The following is a 21,614-nucleotide window of genomic DNA, read 5'->3' as shown; positions in this document are numbered from 1 at the left end:
AGAATGTGTCAAATCATTGAGTGGCTTTGGGGAGAAGATGGTGTTTTAGTGTCGGTTTGTGAAAGGTCAGTCATGTTTCCTGAATGGCTCCTGAGCCTCAAATGATTGCAGATCTTCCTAGCACTAAATACAGCCTCCTTTGAGTGGAACAGTGACAAGGGTGAAGAAGAAACTACTGTTCACAGCTTAATATTATTTCAGTGGCTTTGAATAAACAGTTCCTTGAAGCTCTCTAAAAAGTAAACTCATCCTATTTTGGTGCACAGGTGTCCTTCCCCTTCCGTTTCCTGTTGCAGTTTCCCTCAGTTCAATATCAATCTTCCCCTCTCCACCACATCACTATGGTTATCCATGGGTGATTTAGAGAGAGCGAGTGTGTTTAAGGATTTGGTATTGTATACGTGACTGGGGATGTTGGAAGACTATTCCATGATATTGCTATTGGTGTTTTGTTTTTGTCCCATCACCCCAAATTTGTGTTGTTTGGCTTGTGCCTTGAATGCCTTTCTGGATTGGTGTATTTGCATTCTGCAATTTTTGTTCTCGGAACCAAGTGTCTCTTGCTGTCCTTCTCAGGCCATCACTTCTATGATGAATCGAAGCCATTTACTTGTCTAGATGGCTCAGCAACAATAGCCTTTGATAGAGTCAATGATGATTACTGTGACTGCAAAGATGGATCAGATGAACCAGGTAAGCCCCACTCACACACCTTGCCTCCGCCAATGAAACATGCTGCTTATTGCTGCTGTAATTAGATACTTGCTAATATTGTACTTCATGGGGTTTCCTATTCCCTGAATGTGTGAAAATGTACAAGGCATGCAATGCACAAAGTTGCAAAAGCAGAATATGGTTTGCCTGGATTAAAAGCAAACATATTAGCTGAAGAGAGAGACAGCACAAGTCATAGCTGGGTGGGAGGTTTTAGATCAGATATCAGGACAGATTAGATCACGGGTGTCAAACACAAGGCCTGCGGGCCGAATCCGGCCTGCCAGACCTCGTCATGTGGCCCGTGTAGCCGCCGCTTTCACCTTTTATTCTCGCTAATAAAGTCTACCATCCTAATCGAAGCCTAGGACAGTTGTGTCGGGACCTGAAGCTGCAAAAAGAGAGACCAAAACAAAACAAAACCCTATTAGATTCGGAAGGAGCCGCAGGAGCTCCTGGCTGTGTGGGGAGTGCCACTCTTCCCCTCCCCGCAGCTTCCCGGCCAAAAGACACACGCAGCCCGGCCTGCCCGCTTCCCCCTGCGAGGTGGCACGCTGTGGGCAGGGATGGGGGGCTGGAAGGCGGGCGGTGGAGAAAGCGAAGGCGCTCCCTTCCCGCGCCGTTACTCGGCCGGCCTGAGAGAAAATTTATGAGGCGGCGGCCTTCGTCCAGGGTCGGGGGGCCATGGCGGGACTTTGCCCTCCCAGCGGCCTGGAGCATCTGGAGCTGGGGCGGCTGCGGGACCCGCCGGGCAGCAGCGGCGGAGTCATCGTCGGCGCTTCTTCTCCTTCTCCTCCTCCTTCGTCTTGCTCGTCGCCGCCGCCGCTCTCGTCTTGCTCGAGGCAGGCCTGGAGCCGGGACAACCCGGGCTTCAAGCCCGAGGAGGACGCGGGCGAAGCGGCCAGGGTGGCTGGAGGGAGTGCGGTGGCGGGGCCTGTGCTGCAGATGGGCGTGGTGGAGTGGGGCCGAGGAGAGGCGCCTTCGCCCTCGGAGCCCGACGCCCGGGAGGGCCCGCTGATAACGGGAGGCAGCGGAGGCGCAGGCGGCGCGGTGAAAAGGAGGAAGGCGAAGGCGAAGGCCAGCGGTCTTGCTCCGCCAGAGGCGCCCCGACGCCGCGTTTCCCTCACAAAGAGACGGGCGAGGAGGTCGCCGAGCAGCCGCCGCCGCCTCGCCTGGGCCAAAGGGATGGCGCACCGCCTGCGAGGTGAGTCGCCGCCCGGCCGGACCCTTCCGTCGCCCTTCCTGGCTCGCATCTCTCCTTTTTCACCTTATTACTTTTATGTTACTCGCGAGTCTTCTGCTCTGAAGACAGATTCAAATAATCCGTTCAGCTCCTCTGCAATCTCCTTTCCCACCTTTAGCACAACTTTAATTCCCTTGTTGGCCAAAGGCTCGACCACAGACATGTCCAAAGTCCGTTTTGGGGGCCTAATCCGGCCCCTTCGGCAGTTTATGGGGTAAAATCCTCAAAAAACCCCTCAACAACTTCAACCCTAAAAAAAAAAAAGCTCAACAATTTGAATCCTAAAAAAAGCGCAACAACTTTGGCCCTTCACTTCATCAAATCTGGCCCTCCTTGAAAAAAGTTTGGGCACCACTGGATTAGATGTTCCTCACACAATAGAGGGGCAAGCACATGCCCATGGGAGCTCTGGAATCTGCATCTGGACTTTGGGGGGGTTGTTGTTCTTTTACCTTACATCAATACCACTTGTAGAATCACAGAATAGGAGAGTTGGAAGGGACCACAATGGTCATCTACTCCAACCCCCAGCAATGCAGGAATCATTTGCCCAGTGTGGGACTTTAGCCCATGGCCCTATGATTAGGAGTTTCACGCTCTACCAACTGAGTTATCAGCAATGCCTAGATGATAGGCAGGTCCTGGTCCAGCTGAGGTGCAAAGTTGCTAGTGGTGCATGAGGCAGAGCTGGATCTATATTGTCATCCAGCTTGCAACTTTGGCAAGAATCTGCATTGAAAATTGGGAGCAGGGGAGATGAAATTGATACATTAAATTCGTGCAGAAAACTTGGATGTTCAACATTAGTCAAGAGTGAAAATGATATGTCCTAATGCCACTTTGAGTAAGGCTTTTTGGACCAGATGTTATGTCTGAATACTTTGAGTAAGGCTTTTTAGACTAGAAGTTATGTCTGAATATGTTACATAGGTTTGCTGCAATTTTTTAAAGAATTAATGGGAGAAGCTGAAGCATGAGGAAGATTGGATATGAATAGTATGTTTGTGTGTGACTGACAGTGACCTTTGGATTACAGTGGTGCCTCGCAAGACGAAAAGAATCCGTTCCGCGAGTCTCTTCGTCTAGCGGTTTTTTCGTCTTGCGAAGCAAGCCCATTGACGGATTAGCGGTTTAGCGGCTTTTAGCGGCTTAGCAGATAAGCGGCTTAGTGGCTTAGAAAAAGGGGGGGGGAGGAAAAAAAACCCCGCAGGAACTCGCAAGACATTTTCGTCTTGCGAAGCAAGCCCATAGGAAATTCGTTTTGCGAAGCACCTCCAAAACGGAAAACTCTTTCGTCTAGCGAGTTTTCCGTCTTGCAAGGCATTCGTCTTGCGGGGCACCACTGTATCTTTCTCTTGTTGCAAGATCCTTCATCCAACTCTTCATAATGGTAAAACAAGACAAAGTGGTCATAGTGACTAACTTCATAGCATGGGCAAATGCAACATGGCCAGTTTATCCCACGATTTGTTAAGGAATTCACTAGTATCTTATCTCTCTGCCCAGGAACTGCTGCATGCCCTAGTGGCCGTTTCCACTGCTCCAATGCTGGCTACCGACCTCAGTACATCCCCTCCTCCCGTGTCAATGATGGAATTTGTGGTAAGCTTTGCTAGCTCATGTGGGTGGGAGACTTCAGGCTGCAGGCAGCCAAGCCCAAGTGAGTGAATGTTAATGGCTCTCCTTGTTGTTTGCCTTTAGACTGCTGTGATGCAACAGACGAGTACAACAGCGGCATCGTGTGTGAAAACACCTGCAAGTAAGGCATGGCCTATATCCTTTCGGGAAGTTTTTCCTCTCCTTGGACTGCTGTTTCAGAGGCAGCTCCAGACTGGGTTTGGGCTAGTTTGGGGAAGGAAAGAGGATAAATGTACACTTGGTCCCAGGCAGCAGCAGCTCCCAAAATAATTTTGCACAACCTCTGGGAAACTTGGATCCTCCCCATCTTCAAAAAAATAAATTCACTTAACAGTTCTATTGTTTAATTACAGGGCACTACAATAATAAATCTCAGTATTAAAAACAGAACACCAACTCAGTCTTAATCAATCGGAGACATTTTAAAAGGCAAATTTTCTTGATAGTTCGCTGTATTATCTTGCATAATAGAACGTCTCAGCTTTTGGGCGGCTACAGCAAATTGCTGTGCTGTAGGTTGTAGGTGTTTGGTTTTTTAAGTATGTTCCTGGCCTGTCTGTGCCATATTTGGGTCCAGTACAGCTCACAAAAGAACATTTCAAACATGATCGCCAGAAAAATATGCAGCTGCAAAATAATGATGCCAGCTAAAACCAAACTCCAAAAAATAAAACAAATAAAACAAATGCATGGAAGCACGAGAAACATAATCTTCTTGTGCAATGCAAGTTTTCACTCTTAAAGACAGAGAGGGAGGTAACAATTCTTCATTCCCCTGATAACTTCTTTTCACGTGTTTGTCATTGGTGCTGGCGAAGCATAATGTGGTCCTACATTTTGTATTGTATTGTATTATATTGATCTTGATGTTTGTAAATATCATGAAAGGAAAAATGGGGCAGTAGCTGTATAGGTTTGCAGGGGTGGAGATTCTAAAATACTTTGATGCAGTATTTTCCAATGATCATTTTAATGCTATTTTTAGTTTATTTTGATTTATTAGTTATTTTAGGGTTTTTTTCTTAACCTTTTACTCTAAGCTGCCCTGAAAATGTATTTGAAGACTATTATTATTGTTGTTGTTATTATTATTATTAAACTCTGTAATAAATTCACAAAATAAATTGGGCAGAGTAGTCATATTTGTCAGGCTACCCATAGCTCTTGTCCTGCTGTCACATAATTCTGCAAACTTTTATGAATATGGAGTCATTCAGAATAAGAGGACTTGCATTGTGTGTCTTAATGCGAGCACTTACTCTGGCTGCGCAGCCCAAGTTGGTCATCATTGACATTGCCTGGGTTGTAGCTTGCTGCTGTGCTGTCATTTCCAGTCATATACTCTATGCCTGAAAAAAAGCTTGCTCCCCACCCCTTCTAGAATAGGGTCTCTCTTGCTGCACTGGTTGGTGCTGTGGGTGGAAGGTGTCTTTGGGGCTCAGCTCCAGCTGTCTCTTTCCTTTCCCTGTGCAGAGAAATGGGCCGAAAGGAGCGGGAGGCACTAAAGCAGATGGCTGAAGTGGCCAGAGAAGGCTTTGAAATCAAGCAGGCCCTGATGAAGGAAGCAAGTAAGAGGAAGGAAGAAAAACAGGTGAGGATGCTGGCCTAGGAAGTGGAAACACTGTGCTGACAATACAGGGGAAGAGTGGCCATTGCCACCAGTGCTCATGAGCCTAGGCATCGTTCCTCTCACAGGAGCATTTTGGAGTCACTTGAAGAAGCCAAGCTATGGTTCTTTTCAGGTAGGCATTAGAAGTGACCTCTAGTGGGTGGGGAGCCAAGTAATAGAGATTCTGTACACACCTTGGGCTTGGACTGTTGAGAGGACCTCTTCTCTCTCCTCCCCACCCCCCAAACACTTCTAGATAAAGCTCAGTGAGCTACAGGAGAGCAAGAAGTCTGTGGAGGAGCAAGTGGAGACTCTGAGGTCACTAAAAGAAGCTGCTGAGAAACCTGAAAAAGAAGCCAAGGATATCCATCAGAAAGCATGGGAGGGTGAGTGCACTTCAACCATGCGAGGGGATTTCATGGCACTGTCAGCCAAAAGCCTCGTTTTTAAAGCAGGAGAAATTGTGGTCCTCCAGATGTTGAAATACAGCTTCCAGAATCCCTGATCATTGGCCATGCTGCCTTAAGATGGATTTGAGTGGGGAGTCCCATAGCAAACAGGTGGCCACAGATTTCCCAGCCCTGCCTTAATAGGAGGTTAGAGAATTTTATGATGGATGGGTTTACCCTCATGTCCTAGAATAGCTTCCTGGAAGTTTCTGCCTTGCCACTGATGGGCAGATGGGATGCTAGAGTTGCAGCCGGAGGCAGCGGCGTAGCGTGGGTTGTCAGCACCCGGGGCAAGGCAAGTAATTTGCGCCCCAACCCCTAACCTGCCGCCGCTGCCAGCTTCTTGCTGCTGCCTGGGCTGGGGTATTTACGGTAAAGTAGCCACGGCAGCGGGTCCGTGTCAGGTGATCTGAAGCGAGTTGCCGCTGGCACTGCCGCCCAAACGACGCCGCTTGCCCGGAGGAGGAGGAGGGCAGAGAGGCGAGGAAAATGCAACATGGCCCAGCAGCTGCAGCGGCGGCGGCGGCGGGGGGGGCTGTGAGGAGGGGCTGCCTGGTGCGCCCTCTGTGGCCCTGCTGCACGGGGACCGCGGCGAGCGCTGAGAGCCGCTGCCTGCCGGACGCCTTCAGCCCGGACGCGCGCACAGCTCGTCGGTTCCGCGAGACATGGGGCTCTGCTGCAGCCTGTGCCCGAGGCTCTTCGGCGACTCCGGAGGCAGCGAGCGCCCCCCCCCAGATGTTGTGCCTGGTGTGGCCAGCCCCCCCTGCACCCCCCACACTACGCCACTGGCTGGAGGTGCCTTTGTCTGCGCTGCTCACATTCTTAGTTCCAAGCCCAGCTCTTGCAGGGGCTCGGGGTGTTTGCCACGTCAACAGTTCAGCATGATAAAAGCAATACAATGAAATGCTTGGGTGAAATACTTAGTGCAGCATCCAGAAATGGATTGAAATTATCCTGCACCTGCTTAACGCCGGCCATTAAAAACAGACCAATATGAAGCTGTTGCAATACTTCTGGAAGATGTTTGGCAGGGCTTCAGGAAGAGGGAGCTGCACAGTTCTTGGGTAGTCATCAAGCCACTTAAATTGTTTTTCATCTTTGTACGTTGCCATGTGTTGAGAATGAATTTGAAATGAAAAATAAGCAGAATAAATGTTGGGCATGACTCTCTGTTCCCTTTTTCTGTTAGGGCATGGATGGCATGTGTTTTCTTGGTGGTTCTCAAAGACTGCATTTATCAGGCAAATAAGTCTGCAGGGTTTTAGATTCATTGAATGAATGAATGAATGAGTGAGTTGAACTTGTTATTTGCCCACTTTGCAACAGAACAGAAAGCGGCCGAAAGAGCAGTGAGGGATCAAGCCAAAGCAGAAGAAGCCTTTCACGAGCTGGATGATGATGGAGATGGCACGTGAGTGAGATGATTCCCCCTTTCAGTAGCTTGTTCACAGACTCTGTCATCTGTGGTCAAAGGCATGTGGCAGGACAGATGTTGATCCAGCTGCTGATCCCTTAGTGTCCTGACGTCAAATTCTAGCGCTTAACTATTCCTGGATTTATTTGGAGCAGAGGAGCACTTATTGTTACCATCTCAAGGGCCATGTTGGCTCAGGAGGCATTAATTGTCTGTAAGATGTTTCAAACTGGTGAGAGGGCACAAACCCAATCCCATTGCTCTGAGACAAGATACCCTGTAACTTAAAAGCATCCCTAAGTGATGCTTTAAGTCTTCAAGAAATAATGAGGGCTAAAAACTTGCTCTTTTCCGTAAAATGAAAGCTAGGAACCTTGGAGTACACATGCCACAGGGACTGCTATATCAGTCTTTGTGTATGCAGAGTTGTGAAAGGCATGGTTAGTACCCTAATTGCCCTCCTGTGCCTTCAGGATATCTGTTGCTGAGCTCCAGACGCACCCTGAACTAGATGCAGATGGTGATGGGATCCTTTCAGAATCGGAAGCCCAGGTATGGTGGGGAATGTGCACTTGTAGAGGGGGGCTTTTCTTCTCATGCAAGCGAAAACAGCTGTTCATGGTTATCCTTCGTTCTTTCTGTTAGGCCTTCTGCTTTCATGCACTTCCTGTGCTTTGCCGTTCTCTTCCCTCTCCCACCAAAAGCTAGGTTAAGATGAGACCACTTGTCACTTGGAGTAGGGCTGGAGTCTGGAAGTAGACAAAGTTGTAGATCAAACCAAGAGTGTCCAAATACTGCCCGGCTGTGAACCTCCCTTCCCCCCACCCGCCATATTGGTTAGAAGTCACTTGCTGGGCTTGGGGGTATATTGGGGTGGGGGAAGGTGTCAATAGACATTATACTGAAGTCTCTGCTTTAGTTTACTTTTTTCCAGCCATTCCCAATATGTCCTGTGTGTGCTCAATAGCTCACTTCCTTTGTCAGATTTTTCTTGGATCTTTTCTTAACAGTACAGTCATACCTTGGGTTACAGATGCTGCAGGTTGCATTTTTTTGGGTTACGGACCCGCTGAAACCCGGAAGTACTGGAACAAGTTACTTCTGGGTTTCTGTGGTCGTGCATGCGCAGAAGTGCCAAATCGCAACCTGCACATGCACAGATGCGCCGCTGTGGGTTGTGAACGCTGTGGGTTGCGAACGTGCATCCCACACGGATCATGTTTGCAACCCGAGCGTCCACTGTACTGCCCCAAGGCCTTCGGGTATAGGGCAGTATATAAATTCAATAAATAATAATAATAATACTTGAACCTTTAGTGCAGTGGTGTCTATCCAAAATCTTACTTTTTGACTTATGTTTCTCTCTTCTTGTACACTGTAAAGCACAATCGTCATTTTCCTGCCACCTTTTCAGCCCCAGTGACGAGAGGTGCACACTTTTAAGCGAAAGCTGGAAACCTTTGTAAAAAGAGTCGTCCCATAAGTGCTTTAGAAGCTCCATTTTGCCTATCTGCTGACCTGAAAACTCAGGCGCTTTTCAGTGCAATGCTACAAGGGGTCTTCTGTGCCATTTTGGTGGGAGGGGGGATGACTAAGTCTGTTTCAAATTTAAAGTGCATCAAGAATTACAAATCTAAGGAATGTATGTTTAAGGAAATTAGCCCATGGGAGAAAACCTTTCTATTTCAACTTCAGTCTTTTTTCCCTTTTTTACTAGTGTGTGATTTATTTATTTATTTATGTACGCCTAAGGTGTCCACAAGGTGGCAGTAACACTGAACCTGCTCTACTTTCAGAGTGTGTTTTTAGGCTCTTTTTGCTGGCTGCTGAAACTATTGTTGTTTAGTTGTTTAGTCGTGTCCGACTCTTCGTGACCCCATGGACCAGATCACGCCAGGCACCTTTGTCCTCCACTGCCTCCCGCAGTTTGTTCAAACTCATGCTGGTAACCTCGAAAACACTATCCAACCATCTCGTCCTCTGTTGTCCCCTTCTCCTTGTGCCCTCCATCTTTCCCAACATCAGGGTCTTCTCCAGGGAGTCTTCTCTTCTCATGAGGTGGCCAAAGTATTGGAGCCTCAGCTTCACAATCTGTCCTTCCAGTGAGCACTCAGGGCTGATTTCCTTCAGAATGGAGAGGTTTGATCTTCTTGCAGTCCATGGGACTCTCAAGAGTCTCCTCCAGCACCATAATTCAAAAGCATCAATTCTTCGGCGATCAGCCTTCTTTATGGTCCAGCTCTCACTTCCATACATCACTACTGGGAAAACCATAGCTTTAACTATAAGAACCTTTGTTGGCAAGGTGATGTCTCTACTTCTCAAGATGCTATCTAGGCCTGTCATTGCCCTTCTCCCAAGAAGCAGGCCTCTTTTAATTTCGTGGCTGCTGTCACCATCTGCAGTGATCATGGAGCCCAAGAAAGTAAAATCTCTCACTACCTCCATTTCTTCCCCTTCTATTTGCCAGGAGGTGATGGGACCAGTGGCCATGATCTTCGTTTTTTTGATGTTGAGCTTCAGACCATATTTTGCGCTCTCCTCTTTCACCCTCATTAAAAGGTTCTTTAATTCCTCCTCACTTTCTGCCATCAAGGTTGTGTCATCTGCATATCTGAGGTTGTTGATATTTCTTCCGGCAATCTTAATTCCGGCTTCAGATTCATCCAGCCCAGCCTTTCGCATGATGAATTCTGCATATAAGTTGAATAAGCAGGGAGACAATATACAGCCTTGTCGTACTCCTTTCCCAATTTTGAACCAATCAGTTGTTCCATATCCAGTTCTAACTGTAGCTTCTTGTCCCGCATAGAGATTTCTCAGGAGACAGATAAGGTGATCAGGCGAAACTATTAATTTACATCATTTCTTCATCCCAAGGGAACCCATCATGGCTATGGAAGAGACTGTGGAAATCCTCCCAATCTGTGTTCTTGGTTCTGTAGAGTTGCATGGTTGAGAGCATCACAAATGAGGTTCTTCCCCCAAAAGTGATTGGCAGAGAGAAGGGCTAGCCCTGGGACATATGCAGCTGTGTATAAATACAGTTTTCCTGTTCTTTCAGACTTTACTGGACAATTCCTTGCAGGCGGATGTGGCCAGATTCCAGGACACTGTGTGGGCAGCGATCAAGGAGAAGTACAGACCAGAGGTCAGTGTGCCAACCTTGTCTTTCTCTACCGCAGATCCAAATAGTTTGAATGACCTTTTCTGGGGAATTGATTTCTGAAACAGTTTTGTTCCATGCTTGGCTTGATGTCATTACTGTGCTTCAACTCTTCTTCATTTTGTACATCACTTTTTGGACTAATCAATATGTTCTGAAAAATTTCTGTGATGATTTCACGTATATTACTTACTCAATTTATATCTCGCCCATCCTTCCTGAAGGAGCCTAGGTTACACAGTATAAATTATGTAGTGTTGATATATTATATGCTGCTTTGAATTCCTAGTTGGTTAGAAAGGCAGGATATCAATGGTAAGCATAAGTAGACTGGAGCATTTGGCAGAACTGTTTGGACTGCAGAATTAGAAGCATCTTGGCAGGCATTAATCGTGGCTCCATCTGCAGCTACTGGAGAAGTGGGTCTTTCATGGAAAGGCAGGCCACTTTGGCTCTGGGAGTTCCTGAGTGACATCCGTGGTATCCATTCTCCCTTGCTCCTCGAGAATTTCAAACACAGTTGCTAACTAAGGGCAGCCATGAGTTACAAGATGGGCTAAACTCAACTTTCCCCTCTCCAGAGCTTGGTTGATGTACAACCCCCACCAAAAGGCCCATCAGATGAGGAGCCAGATACTCAGCCCGATGCCCACGTGGACCAGTTACCTCCTGATGACGATTATGATGACGAGGAGGATGAAGATGAAGAACCTGAGGAAGACAGCATTGATGAGGAGGTGAAGGTACTAAACTGAGTTTCTGGAGTCTACAACTGAAATATACAGGGATATTCTTCTCCCCCGCCCCTCTCCTAACTTAAATTTTACATTCAAGATCACACACACCATAGGAAAATATATGTGTTTTTATTTTAGCACACTTTATTCTGAATACAATATTTGCAAGGATGTTTGACTAGAGAGCAGCTGGTCATGGAGCAAGGTGGTGAGGGATTGGCGTTGAGTAAAGAATTTTGACCCCAAGCCTATAGACCAGTGTTCGAAACTCCCATTGTTCTAGGCGCATTTTGAGACAGGGAATTTCATTAGCATGAGCAGTTTCTGAGCTCTGTGTGTAGTACTGCTAAGATTTCAGATTAAAACCGCAGTGTGGAAGGAAAGGAGGACCTTTTCTGTCTCCCCACTTCCATCTGCTCTCTGAAGATTGGAGAAGAGACCCTCTTAAGAATATTAGGGGGGTGGGTAAGGGAAAGGACTAGACCATGTGGAAAATGAACATAATATTTTAGCTGCAGTTCCTTCATTTTCAGCCTTCCGTTCTTGTTATAAGAAAAGCGTGCCTAGACATTCCATTGTTGTGCCCATAACCTAGGTTTAAGGTGCCATTTAGCTCCTAGCTTTCATATCTCAGTTTCTAACACTACTATAGAGGGTGGGTGGAAAAGTAGCCATGCTGGTAGCAGGGGCTCATCCCCTCCAGAGCTTTTTGCTGATCTTGGGACAGGGTGGAATATTAAAGCCTGACAAATTGCTATGCCTGGTGTAATGAGAAGAATGGCAAGTTGCTAGTACTACAGTTTCACACAGAATTTTTGTTGCTGTTGCTTAACATTAGGAAGTGCATGAGAGTTCAGCGCGGGTCCTCTGTTCATCTCGCTCCCTCTGAGCCTCTCTTATCCTCCAAAGCAGGGCCTTCCTCAGCCTGAGGGCTGCATTCCCTTCTGGGCACATTTCAGTCACACAAAATCATTCAGGGTGTGAAGCATGGCCGATCCCCGCTTGTCAGTTTCTCCCAGTCTCCTCTGCCCCTCTTGTTTATGGTCTATGTGGGATGCTTTTTGAACTGGGAGTGACGATGGCCACCTTCTGCCTCAATGTCTCCACAGGTCCCTTCCCCCAAGCCATCGTCTGATGTCAAAGCGTCAGAAGATGAACTGGAGACGATGCCCCCTTATGACGAAGCCACACAAGCTCTAATTGAAGGTAAGCTATTCTTTAGAGAACATCCTTTCAAATGCAAGAAACACCATGATTGTCTTTAGTGTGTGCAGGCCTGCCCGTGAACATGCTGTGCAGAAAACAGCTATTTTCCAAAAGGGGTCAAGTCCAAGTGGAGTCAACCAGCAATGGTACAAAAGAAAGTTACTGCTTTCTTTCTGTTCAAATAAATGCCATAAAGAGGCTTAAGAACTTCAAGCAAGATGGATGTTCTACCAGGTCAGAAAACAAAAGCCATTTGCTCCGAGAGGAGGTGAGCTGCAGCTTTTAACACATGGCTGAAAATTTTGAGCTGCCTCATTTCGAGAAAGTTCTGGAAAAAAAAATCAGAGCTGTTCAATATTTCTTTTTATCATGCAAGGAAGGTATTTGATCCAATTGACCTTGTCCAACGTGAGGTCTCATGAACACTTGATGCTGCTAACTGGTCATGTCTTGATTGCTTAGAGCTTTCTTCTCACACACTAGTCAACGAGGCAAGCAGGAGTTTACAGGTAGCTGCTTGCTTTAACAAGTATCTGAACATGAGAAGGAGAGGTGTGAAGTCAAGATGGGGCAAATCAAGCTGCTCTTAGAACGTGAGAGCCCTGCTGGATCAGTCTAGCATCCTGTTGCTGCAGTTGCCAACCAGATGCCCATGGGAAAACCTGAGCACAAGAGCAACTTACAATACCAAGCACCTGGTATTCAGAAGAATACTTTCTCCAACAGTGGAAGCAGCGCATAGCCATCATGGCTTTTAGCCACTGATAGCTTCATTTCTCTCCATCGGGGGTGAGATGAGTGGTTTAATCCTGTCATGGAACCATCTAGTGCCTTGTGGGTGAGAAATGGGCATCATACAAACTTTCTGCATGGCACCAAAGAAAGAGAGAGGGACAGACCCAGATGTGTACGTGTAGTTATGTATTTCACTAGCTGTATTCAAGAATTTCCATAGCTCACCCTTTTGGCTACTCTCCATGCTGTATACTCAGTGTGTATTGATTTTTCAAAAAAATATTTCTGTATTTGAACGTTGGAGTAGAATCTTTGTAAATTATTGCATTGCTTGACCCTTTTTGCTCTGTTGGGAAAAGTCGAGTCGCGTCTATGGAAAGGGCAAAGACACTTTAGCATCACCTTGAGTCTAAATATAGCACGAGGCAGCGGGGGAGGAGGATGTTTGTGTTTAGTGTTCCAGTAAGTTCCTTCCAGATAGATGTCATCATGGAACCACCTTTTGTTTAGCTGTCATGTAGCCACACCTCCACTTTCTCTTCCTGAATTCATGTGGCCTTCCAAGCCTTTGGTATCCCAGTGAGGTGATCTAACTTCTTCAGCAGGGGTGGGGTGACCTCAGGCCCTTCAAGCCCTCTTTATGTGGCCCTTAGGATTCTCTGCAGGCTGCTCCTCCTCCCAAGGCTACTCTTCTCGGCCTAAACAGAACGTGACCTTGTACTGCTCAGAATACCTCTTGCCTGCTTGGATGGAGGGATGCAGATGTAGTAACCACAAACTCTCATGTGGCTGGACTATAGCCTACTGTACAGAGCAAAGAGTCATATATACTGCTCCACTCACCACTGGCATGTGCCCCCCCCTCAAAATAACCCATGTGATTGTTCAGGTGGGCATGTGACCCTCTGGCTGAAAAAGGCTCACCAACCTGCAGTTCAGCATCGTATTTTACTTTAATGTGACGCTCTCTTTTCCCAGTGACCCAGGTGTGCTTGGTCTTTTGGAAGATTGAGTTTACCCAAAGCTATGCAGAGGCACCTTTTTCAGTAAACCTGGGAAGGCGGAGCTTTGTGCTTTTTGTGTTTTTTTACTGTTGCGAAAATATAGGCTGGGGCGTAAAGGAGCAGCAGACCAAGTTGACCCAGGGTGCTTGAGAGGTTCTTCCAAGTCCACCCAGTTTCCAAGCAGGATCTGTCGATGCTGTAGAACAGAGCTTGTCAAAATGTACCAGACGTAGCCAAAAGCTGTTTTATAGCTGTAATAAAATGAACTGGGCAGCCAAAGGCATGTCTGCACTTTGTGTTCTGGGAATGTGCGCCATCGGAATAGATCACTGCCATTAGCATTGCTAAGCAGGCACCATTTCTTAGATATGTAATGTCCATGAAGCAAAAGGCAATCAATAGGCTGGACTTGCTCTTTGAAGTAGCTCACGTGGGCTAAAGGGGGAGTAGCTCTGTGTGTGGTTTTCTCCTTGCAGCGGTGCGAATCCATCAAAACGCACAATATGGACATGGGGTTATAACATGTTTGTTTGTCTAACTTCTGATTTGACTTTTCTTCCCTTTGCATTAGTTATAGGTACTGAAACGAGTTAATTCTGCTTTTCAGTAATTCCAGCTCGTTGGGGAGTGGACTGTGACATATACTTGAGACGTATGGACAGTTTTCAGTTGACAGCCACTAGGTGGTGGTGGTGGTGTATCCCCGATTCCCATTATTTTGTATAAATTCTTCCAGAGAGGCGTGCTAAATTTGTTGTTGTTGTTTTGTTGTTGTTTTTGTTAATTCTAATTAAATTTGTATAGCGCCCTTCATTTGAAGATCACAGGGCAGTTCACAACAAAAATACAAAATGAGAATACATTTACTCCTTATCCTCCCAACCCTTGTAAGGAGCTACTTAGGGTTGAAAGTCTGGGGCAACTTTTACAGATATATGGGCATAGGTACCAACATTTTTTTTTATCTTTCAATTTAGAATAAAATATGCCCATATATATACAAGGGACGCGGGTGGCGCTGTGGTCTAAACCACAGAGCCTAGGACTTGCTGATTGGAAGGTCGATGATTCGAATCCCCATGACGGGGTGAGCTCCCGTTGCTCGGTCCCTGCTCCTGCCAACCTAGCAGTTCGAAATCATGTCAAAGTGCAAGTAGATTAACAGGTACTGCTCCAGCGGGAAGGTAAACGGCGTTTCCATGTGCTGCTCTAGTTCGCCAGAAGCGGCTTAGTCATGCTGGCCACATGACCCAGAAGCTGTACGCCGGCTCCCTCGGCCAATAAAGTGAGATGAGCACCGCAACCCCAGAGTTGTCCACGAGTGGACCTAATGATCAAGGGTCCCTTTACCTTTAATAATAATAATATAATATAAAGAAAAGTCCTGGGCTGCAAGGTCACTACAAATTCTTGTGCTCCATAGCTTCATTCCTCTTTGCAGAGGGCAGAGATGAATGACATCTCCTGCACTGCTCTTAAGCTGTTTCCCAGAAGGATAGAAATTGGCCAGTGGTTAGCTCGTGGTCTGCAGTAAGAAGGAAATGGCCCTTTTAGGTAGCTATTAATAGACTGAATTTGAGCCGCAGATCCATCATTTCTTGTGTTCTCCCCTTCCTTTGGACAGGGCCCAGTGTTGAAGTCAGTTGCTTTTTCGCCATTTCTTGCTGCGGCTGTTGAATTTCCAGAGCATCTCCCATTTCATATATGTGAAAGGCTTCTCTGTGCTGGTTACTTGCAAGCCAACTAAACTCCCTAGGCAAAGAACAAATGTGCTTGCAAGGCGAAAGCAATGCAGTGCAGCTGGTGGAAATTTGGACCTCACTGGTGCAGTTCAGATCTCGAAAGTCCTGCTTTCAGTCTGGGTTCTCCTATAAAATGGAATGAATACTAGCCAACTTGGTATTAATTTGATACCAAGCAATCAATGTTAGCACTTACCTGGCCAATTTCCAGTCACCCACGATAAGTATAGACCAGGAGACAAATATAGAAGTAGTATTTTTTCTTTACAGTCACTCGTGTATTTGATAGAAGTAACATCAACTTATAAGTCAACTCCCAGCTCGGGCATCACATAACTACCGGTAGTTAGCATGCCAGAGTCTTGTTCGTTATCAGAATTAATCAGACAAATTGCTCCACCAACTAAGAGCAGCCATGCGCCACCACCCCCAAAATCAAGAAAGAGCTATCGATCTGTCAATTTTTTCTGTGTCTGGGCCAGACAAGCTTTTCCATGTGGTGCATGGCCATTCTTATTTGGATAGAGCGATTTGTCTGGTTAATTCAGATAACGAACGAGACTCTGGCATGCTAACTAGTTATGCAACGCCCAAGCTGGGTGTTGACTTACGAATTGATGCTACTTCTATCAAATACATTAGTTATTGTAAAGAAAAAGACTACTTCTATATTTGTCTGCTTGTCTGTACTCCTTACTGTGGAGCACTTGTCCTTGGTGATATATTTTTCTGTGCCTTTGCATTATACTATTCTATCACCATCCTCTGCATTGTCTGTTCAATTTCTAGTTATGGTGCAGTTAACTGGGCACTCTAATCTGCCTTCATACTTACTCAATAGCAGCTCAATAAAGCATAACTAGTGATGAAAGGCCTTAAACTCAAGATTGTAGCTGAAATGCATCTTAATTGGTGTACGGTGCTTCGTGTAAGCCGTATTATCTTCATACGGAAGATAATATTATTAAGAAAAGAAAATAACCCTGAAACAATGCAAAATGGCAATATAGAAAACATTCTAGATTGCAAATTGTATAAGAATAGCATTAACAATCTTCTTACCCTCCTTCTGATTTTCCCCATACCATCTAGTTGTGAAACAGAATTTCTCATCTCTCCTAGCATGTTGGCATTCTGATATAAAGGTCATAGTTAGTCATCCAAGGCTATGGGCCAGGATCCTGTGGCCTTCAGCTGAGCACATGAGGTAGAGTTGGATAGATAGTGAGCAGAGAGAATGATTCCTTGAACACCTTTTATATTGATCAGTAGCTGGGTCAGGAGGATGGGTCAGTTACATGACATACTTAGGTGAACCAATGTAAGAGAGAAATCGTGGATTACCATGTGGGGGAAAGTTTTAAAAGGCAAATGGCATCCTATTTGTGCTGATAGTATGACCTCGTATTTCATCTTACTGTCAAGCAAGATGCCAGGGACTCGCACGTTTGCCACTGAGAATCAGCTGAACAGCTCCCAGCAGCTTGCACATGAGGGGCCCAGAGTTCAATCTTACTGTTTGCTGAAGCTTGCTGTAGTGGGTTGTTTACAGGCCTTGTAGGGTCCTGATTTACACCTTGCAAAATTGCTACGGGGTTGTAAAGGACCCCAGTAGCAAACAACTCTGGGGTTGTGGCGCTCATCTCGCTTTACAGGCCAAGGGAGCCGGCGTTTGTCCGCTCCGCAGACTGTTTTTCCCGGTCATGTGGCCAGCATGACTGAGCCGCTTCTGGTGCAATGGAACACCAAAACCAGAGCAGTGCACAGAAACGCCGTTTCCCTCCCCACCGAAGCGGTATCTGTCTATCTACTTGCACTTTGACGTGCTTTTGAACTGCTAGGTTGGCAGGAGCTGGGACCGAGCAATGGGAGCTCACCCCCGTCGCGGGGATTCAAACCGCTAACTTTCTGATCGGCAAGCCCAAGAGGCTCAGTGGTTTAGACCACAGCGCCACCTGTGTCCCTATGGGGTTGGACTGTTTTGATTAGCAGGGCTGGTTTAATTAAGAAGTGAACTCTGCAGAAAAGTTGGCGGGAGTTACGTTTTTCATTCAGTTTTGCAGCCAGGCTTACTTTCCTGTATGTCTTCCAGCTGCCCAGAAGGCCCGAGAGCAGTTTGAAGAGGTAGAGAAGTCCCTGAAAGAAATGGAGGAGTCTATCAGGTATGGCTTTGGGATGGCAGCCACAGTCTCTCAAGGGTGAGGTGGGCTTCCCTCTGGAGGAGGGGCAGAACAGAATCCATGTCACTTGCAAGGGTAAGTAAAGCCCTTCGACCAGAGTTAGGGGGACCAAGTCTTGCTGGCAGACCTTACTGGTGAGCCAAGCTTGACAGGTTGGGAAGGCCTCTCACCTTTCAGTCACAATGGCACTGGGTGATGTTTTTGCCCCCATCCCCATTTGAAATCAAGCCATGTGAGCAAAGGCATAACCTGGGTGGAGCACGGAGCAAGGGCTTCACTACACAATACTTTACAAGAACTGTTGGGAACCCCCTTTTTTTTTTTAGTTCAGCTTTGTCCTTACCTGCCTCATGCCTGGTGTCATATATGTGATGTCAGGCGTAGGGTATGGGGACATGGCTTGGCCAAAACAGCCTGGCATGCCAAATGGGGAGGATTGATGGGCCTAATTAGCTGTGAAGGCTGGAGGTTCCCTCACCCCTGCCTTGGGTGAATTCTCCTTGAGGCCTGCAATATTTCTTTCTGCTTGACACTGACCCTTCCCCATTGGCTTCCAGCAATGGCAATTTGTACCCCCTAGCCAGCTGTTTGTGTGATTTCCCCAGATACCTAATGGTTGGGATAGGTAGTACACTTGGCTTCAGTAGGCAAAGTCTTTGGGGGGGGGGGTGATGACAGGGAGGTCCTTTCTCCTGGACATAGCTGTCAACATTTCACTTTTTTAAAGGGGAATTCCCTTATTCTGAATTGGATTCCTTGCAAGAAAAGGGAAACATTGACAGCTATGCTCCTGGACCATTTTCATTGTCATGAAATAATCTATATGGCTTTTCCTCCTCCCTCTCTATCCCCTCCACCTTGCTACCCACCCTCTAAAGAAGAATGTGCCATTCTCCCCGCACCCCCCTTAGTTAGGGGAGCTCAGCAAGCTGGTGTTTGAGGACCCCTGCGCTGGGGGGGGGGGTCCATGGGAATTCTGTTGAGAACCACAAGGGTGATTTTTAAAGAGTTAAAAAGGCTGGTTTTTAAAATCCTATCCTTTGCCTGGTCTTTCTTGCTGCTGCTTACTTTGTTGATGCATCCTCAGCTAGGATGTTAGGAGAGGTTACTGTTTGTTATTTTACTGTGAAGATAAGAGCGCTTTGTACAGCTTCGCTCTAGGGGTTTGGGCATTGCTTTGATGCCACTTGCCATTCAAATCGCATCTCCCCCCACCTTTCCCCGGTCCCAGGTGGGGGAGGGGGAGAAGGATAGAAGCCAGAAATAAATTTCAAGCTGTCTCCTATTGATTGCATACATAATTATTGCCGTAATCACGCCACTCCTGAGTTCTTAGGCTGGGAGGGCTGATGCAGGGAGCAGATGGGAGACCTCGGCATGCTTAGCTTGGCTGACCTTGGTGACAGACACTTCATTTAGCTATTGGGGGAGGATATATTTTGCTGGTTTCTGCTGCCTTCTCAGTGGAGGGGGATGTACAGTGGCAGAGGCACTAAACGGACCCTGTGGCTTGGTGATTTCTGGCCGCATCTTCAGAGTCTCTTCACATACCCATTGTGGCATGGTGGTATTTTTTGACATGCTCTATTACTTTGCATTGACTCCCAGTCTGATAAATAAGTATTATCAGCCGTTCCTTCCTTTCTCCACTTCATCTTCGGAATGGCTATAGTCACTTGCAAGTGGTTAGAATGGATGCAGGTTTTGTTGTGATACAGCGCATTGCTCAAGTCAACCACCCAGTTCTTTCCGGCCAAAGGTTTTTGCACAATTTCCATGCTCTGTCCCTGAGACCATTTACCCTGTTGCTTCTGACAAATCTTCCACTAGCTTGCTTGGAAGTCCAGCAGGAGCTTCTCTGTCCGAGAGGAGTGTGCTAAAATAAATCTTATTCCGCCAACTGGCTATGAAGGGCTTGTCTGAATGAACCTCTTGTTACATCTATTACTCTTCCCTATAAATATGTTTTGGTTTTTTTTAAGGAAGCAGAATAAATTATACAGATTAAATCTATGAAAATGTAATTTATTCCGGGCATAGTATTGCAGCTTCCTGTGCACTGACTTTAACATCATCTTAAGTGGAGAGTCTACAGATTTATTCCCCCCACCCCACATCAAGGGCAGGCTGTGAGCTGCCCATGGGGGCACCCTAGTCTGACCAAGACCTCTGAACAGGCTCAGGGAGTAGCTTCTCATTTATTTATTTGCACAAATCTATATGCCGTTTAGTCATAGAGGAATATGAAAGCGGTACGCATCAAGGAATACAATACATCAAATACTTAAAATATAGGCACCAGTGAGTAATGAACTGCTAAGATATATCTGGGAAAGCCTGATATTTAGTGTGTTACTGTTGCTGCTTTCCCAGTATCAATGGCCAATCTCAATATTCCTTGATGGGTAGGTCTAGGATAGTGGTGGAGAACCTGGTCCAGATGTGGGATTCCCAACTCCCATAGCTCTATCCAGAGCTAGAGATGATGGGAGTTGTAGTCCAGAAACATCTGGCGAATGCCCAGGTTCCTCACCCCTGACCAGCAGAGACTTTATGCCTCTGGAGCAACTTTTGGTCCAGAACTTCGAAAGGCATAGAGGTTGCAAGCCTTGACAGCAGGCTCTGATTTCTGGAGAGAGTGTGCAGGCAGAGCGATTAACCTGCTTCTGTCGTGAGCCGGAGTCCTTAGAAAGTATACAATTATGGCCACTCAGACCTAGGGTTTTTTTCCTGAGTTTGTAAGTGTGTGCCATGCCTGCAGCACTTCAGCTGGCAGGAAGGGGCTTGCATGACCAACAGTTTATCCGAGCGACCTTCCCCAAGCCCCCGTCTCTGCAGATAGGCAGCAAGCATGTCAAGGAGCTGTAGGCTAGAGCCCTCCTTTCTGATATGCTAGTTTCCTCTGCTCAGGAAAGGGTGTGTTTTGCGGGGGCAGGGGGAGTTGCGTGGAGGAACATTTAGTCATACGAGCCACCCCCCCAGCCATCTGAAGTGATACAGCCAAAACACATGTTTATCCCCCCAGGGAGAACTAGGCCTAAAACAGCAGGTGCAAAACAAGAGCTTTAATTGAAGTCCCTCTTCAGAATTAGCTCCACATGGGGCATTTCCCACCCAGCCATAACTCTGCTGCGCTTGCAGTGCAAACTGCCCCTCCCCACCCCAGGGAGATCTCTGGCTTGTCCCATTAGGAAGGCTTTTAAGGGGGTAGGGGTTGGAGAAAATGTGTCAGCTAAGTAAGCAGCTAATGGAAGTCTGGAGTCACAGCTGAGACCTGTTTTGTTGGTGTCATCTTTCCAAGCTCTCTTTTTTTAAGTAATGAAAGGCATCTTTCCCTTCTAAAGGAAGGAGCATGTTTCACGGTCCCTTTTATTTAGGGCTACTACCTGCCCTCCCTTCAAAGTTTCAGCATGGCCGAATGTACTTGCTCACCCTTATCCTTAGTGTCTCACAGCCTTGAGTCGCTGCTACCCCACTTTTCCCTGGTTGCTGGTGGGGGGCTGTTGCAGACAGAGAAGTGGCTTAAGGCTCCGAGGCAAAGTCTGGGTTAGGACCCAAGTGCCCACCTTGGCATGTCCTGCCACAACAAACCAAGGGAGGAGAGGACAGGAGTTTTTCCTTCTTCCTAAAAGCTATGTTGATCAGACCAGGGCAAAGTGGCTGCTATGGCAGGTCTTTTATTAAACAAAGAGCTTTGCATCTCTCTGTGCGCATGGGGGAGAGAGAGACCCGTAATTAGGAGTAGCCTTGGTGACAGGGCGGTAACCATGGGATCCA

General features: G+C 46.8%; 1 protein-coding gene across 6 annotated transcripts in view; it reads left to right on the top strand.

The window, feature by feature from the left end:
• Window positions 1-21,614, top strand: part of PRKCSH (PRKCSH beta subunit of glucosidase II) — a 39,695-nt gene that overhangs the window by 4,578 nt on the left and 13,503 nt on the right. For 5 of the 6 annotated variants that reach the window (XR_014152066.1, XR_014152067.1, XM_081845251.1 and 2 more), the window contains exons 3-13: window positions 577-693; window positions 3,464-3,559; window positions 3,659-3,716; window positions 5,069-5,186; window positions 5,461-5,590; window positions 6,980-7,064; window positions 7,541-7,619; window positions 10,132-10,218; window positions 10,815-10,976; window positions 12,080-12,176; window positions 17,750-17,819. Coding sequence is in view for 4 of the 6 variants with exons in the window: in XM_081845251.1 (XP_081701377.1) it covers window positions 577-693; window positions 3,464-3,559; window positions 3,659-3,716; window positions 5,069-5,186; window positions 5,461-5,590; window positions 6,980-7,064; window positions 7,541-7,619; window positions 10,132-10,218; window positions 10,815-10,976; window positions 12,080-12,176; window positions 17,750-17,819 (1,099 nt within the window). In the remaining 2 variants the exon portion in view is untranslated. The remainder of the gene's footprint in view (window positions 1-576; window positions 694-3,463; window positions 3,560-3,658; window positions 3,717-5,068; window positions 5,187-5,460; window positions 5,591-6,979; window positions 7,065-7,540; window positions 7,620-10,131; window positions 10,219-10,814; window positions 10,977-12,079; window positions 12,177-17,749; window positions 17,820-21,614) is intronic. The other variant, XM_081845252.1, reaches the window with a different exon arrangement.

The sequence above is a fragment of the Podarcis erhardii genome, assembly GCF_964252035.2.
Source record: "Podarcis erhardii genome assembly, chromosome: 17".
Classification (NCBI taxonomy): domain Eukaryota; kingdom Metazoa; phylum Chordata; class Lepidosauria; order Squamata; family Lacertidae; genus Podarcis; species Podarcis erhardii.
The sequence above is the reverse complement of the archived record's forward strand: the minus strand, read 5'-3'. Positions and strand labels throughout refer to the sequence as shown.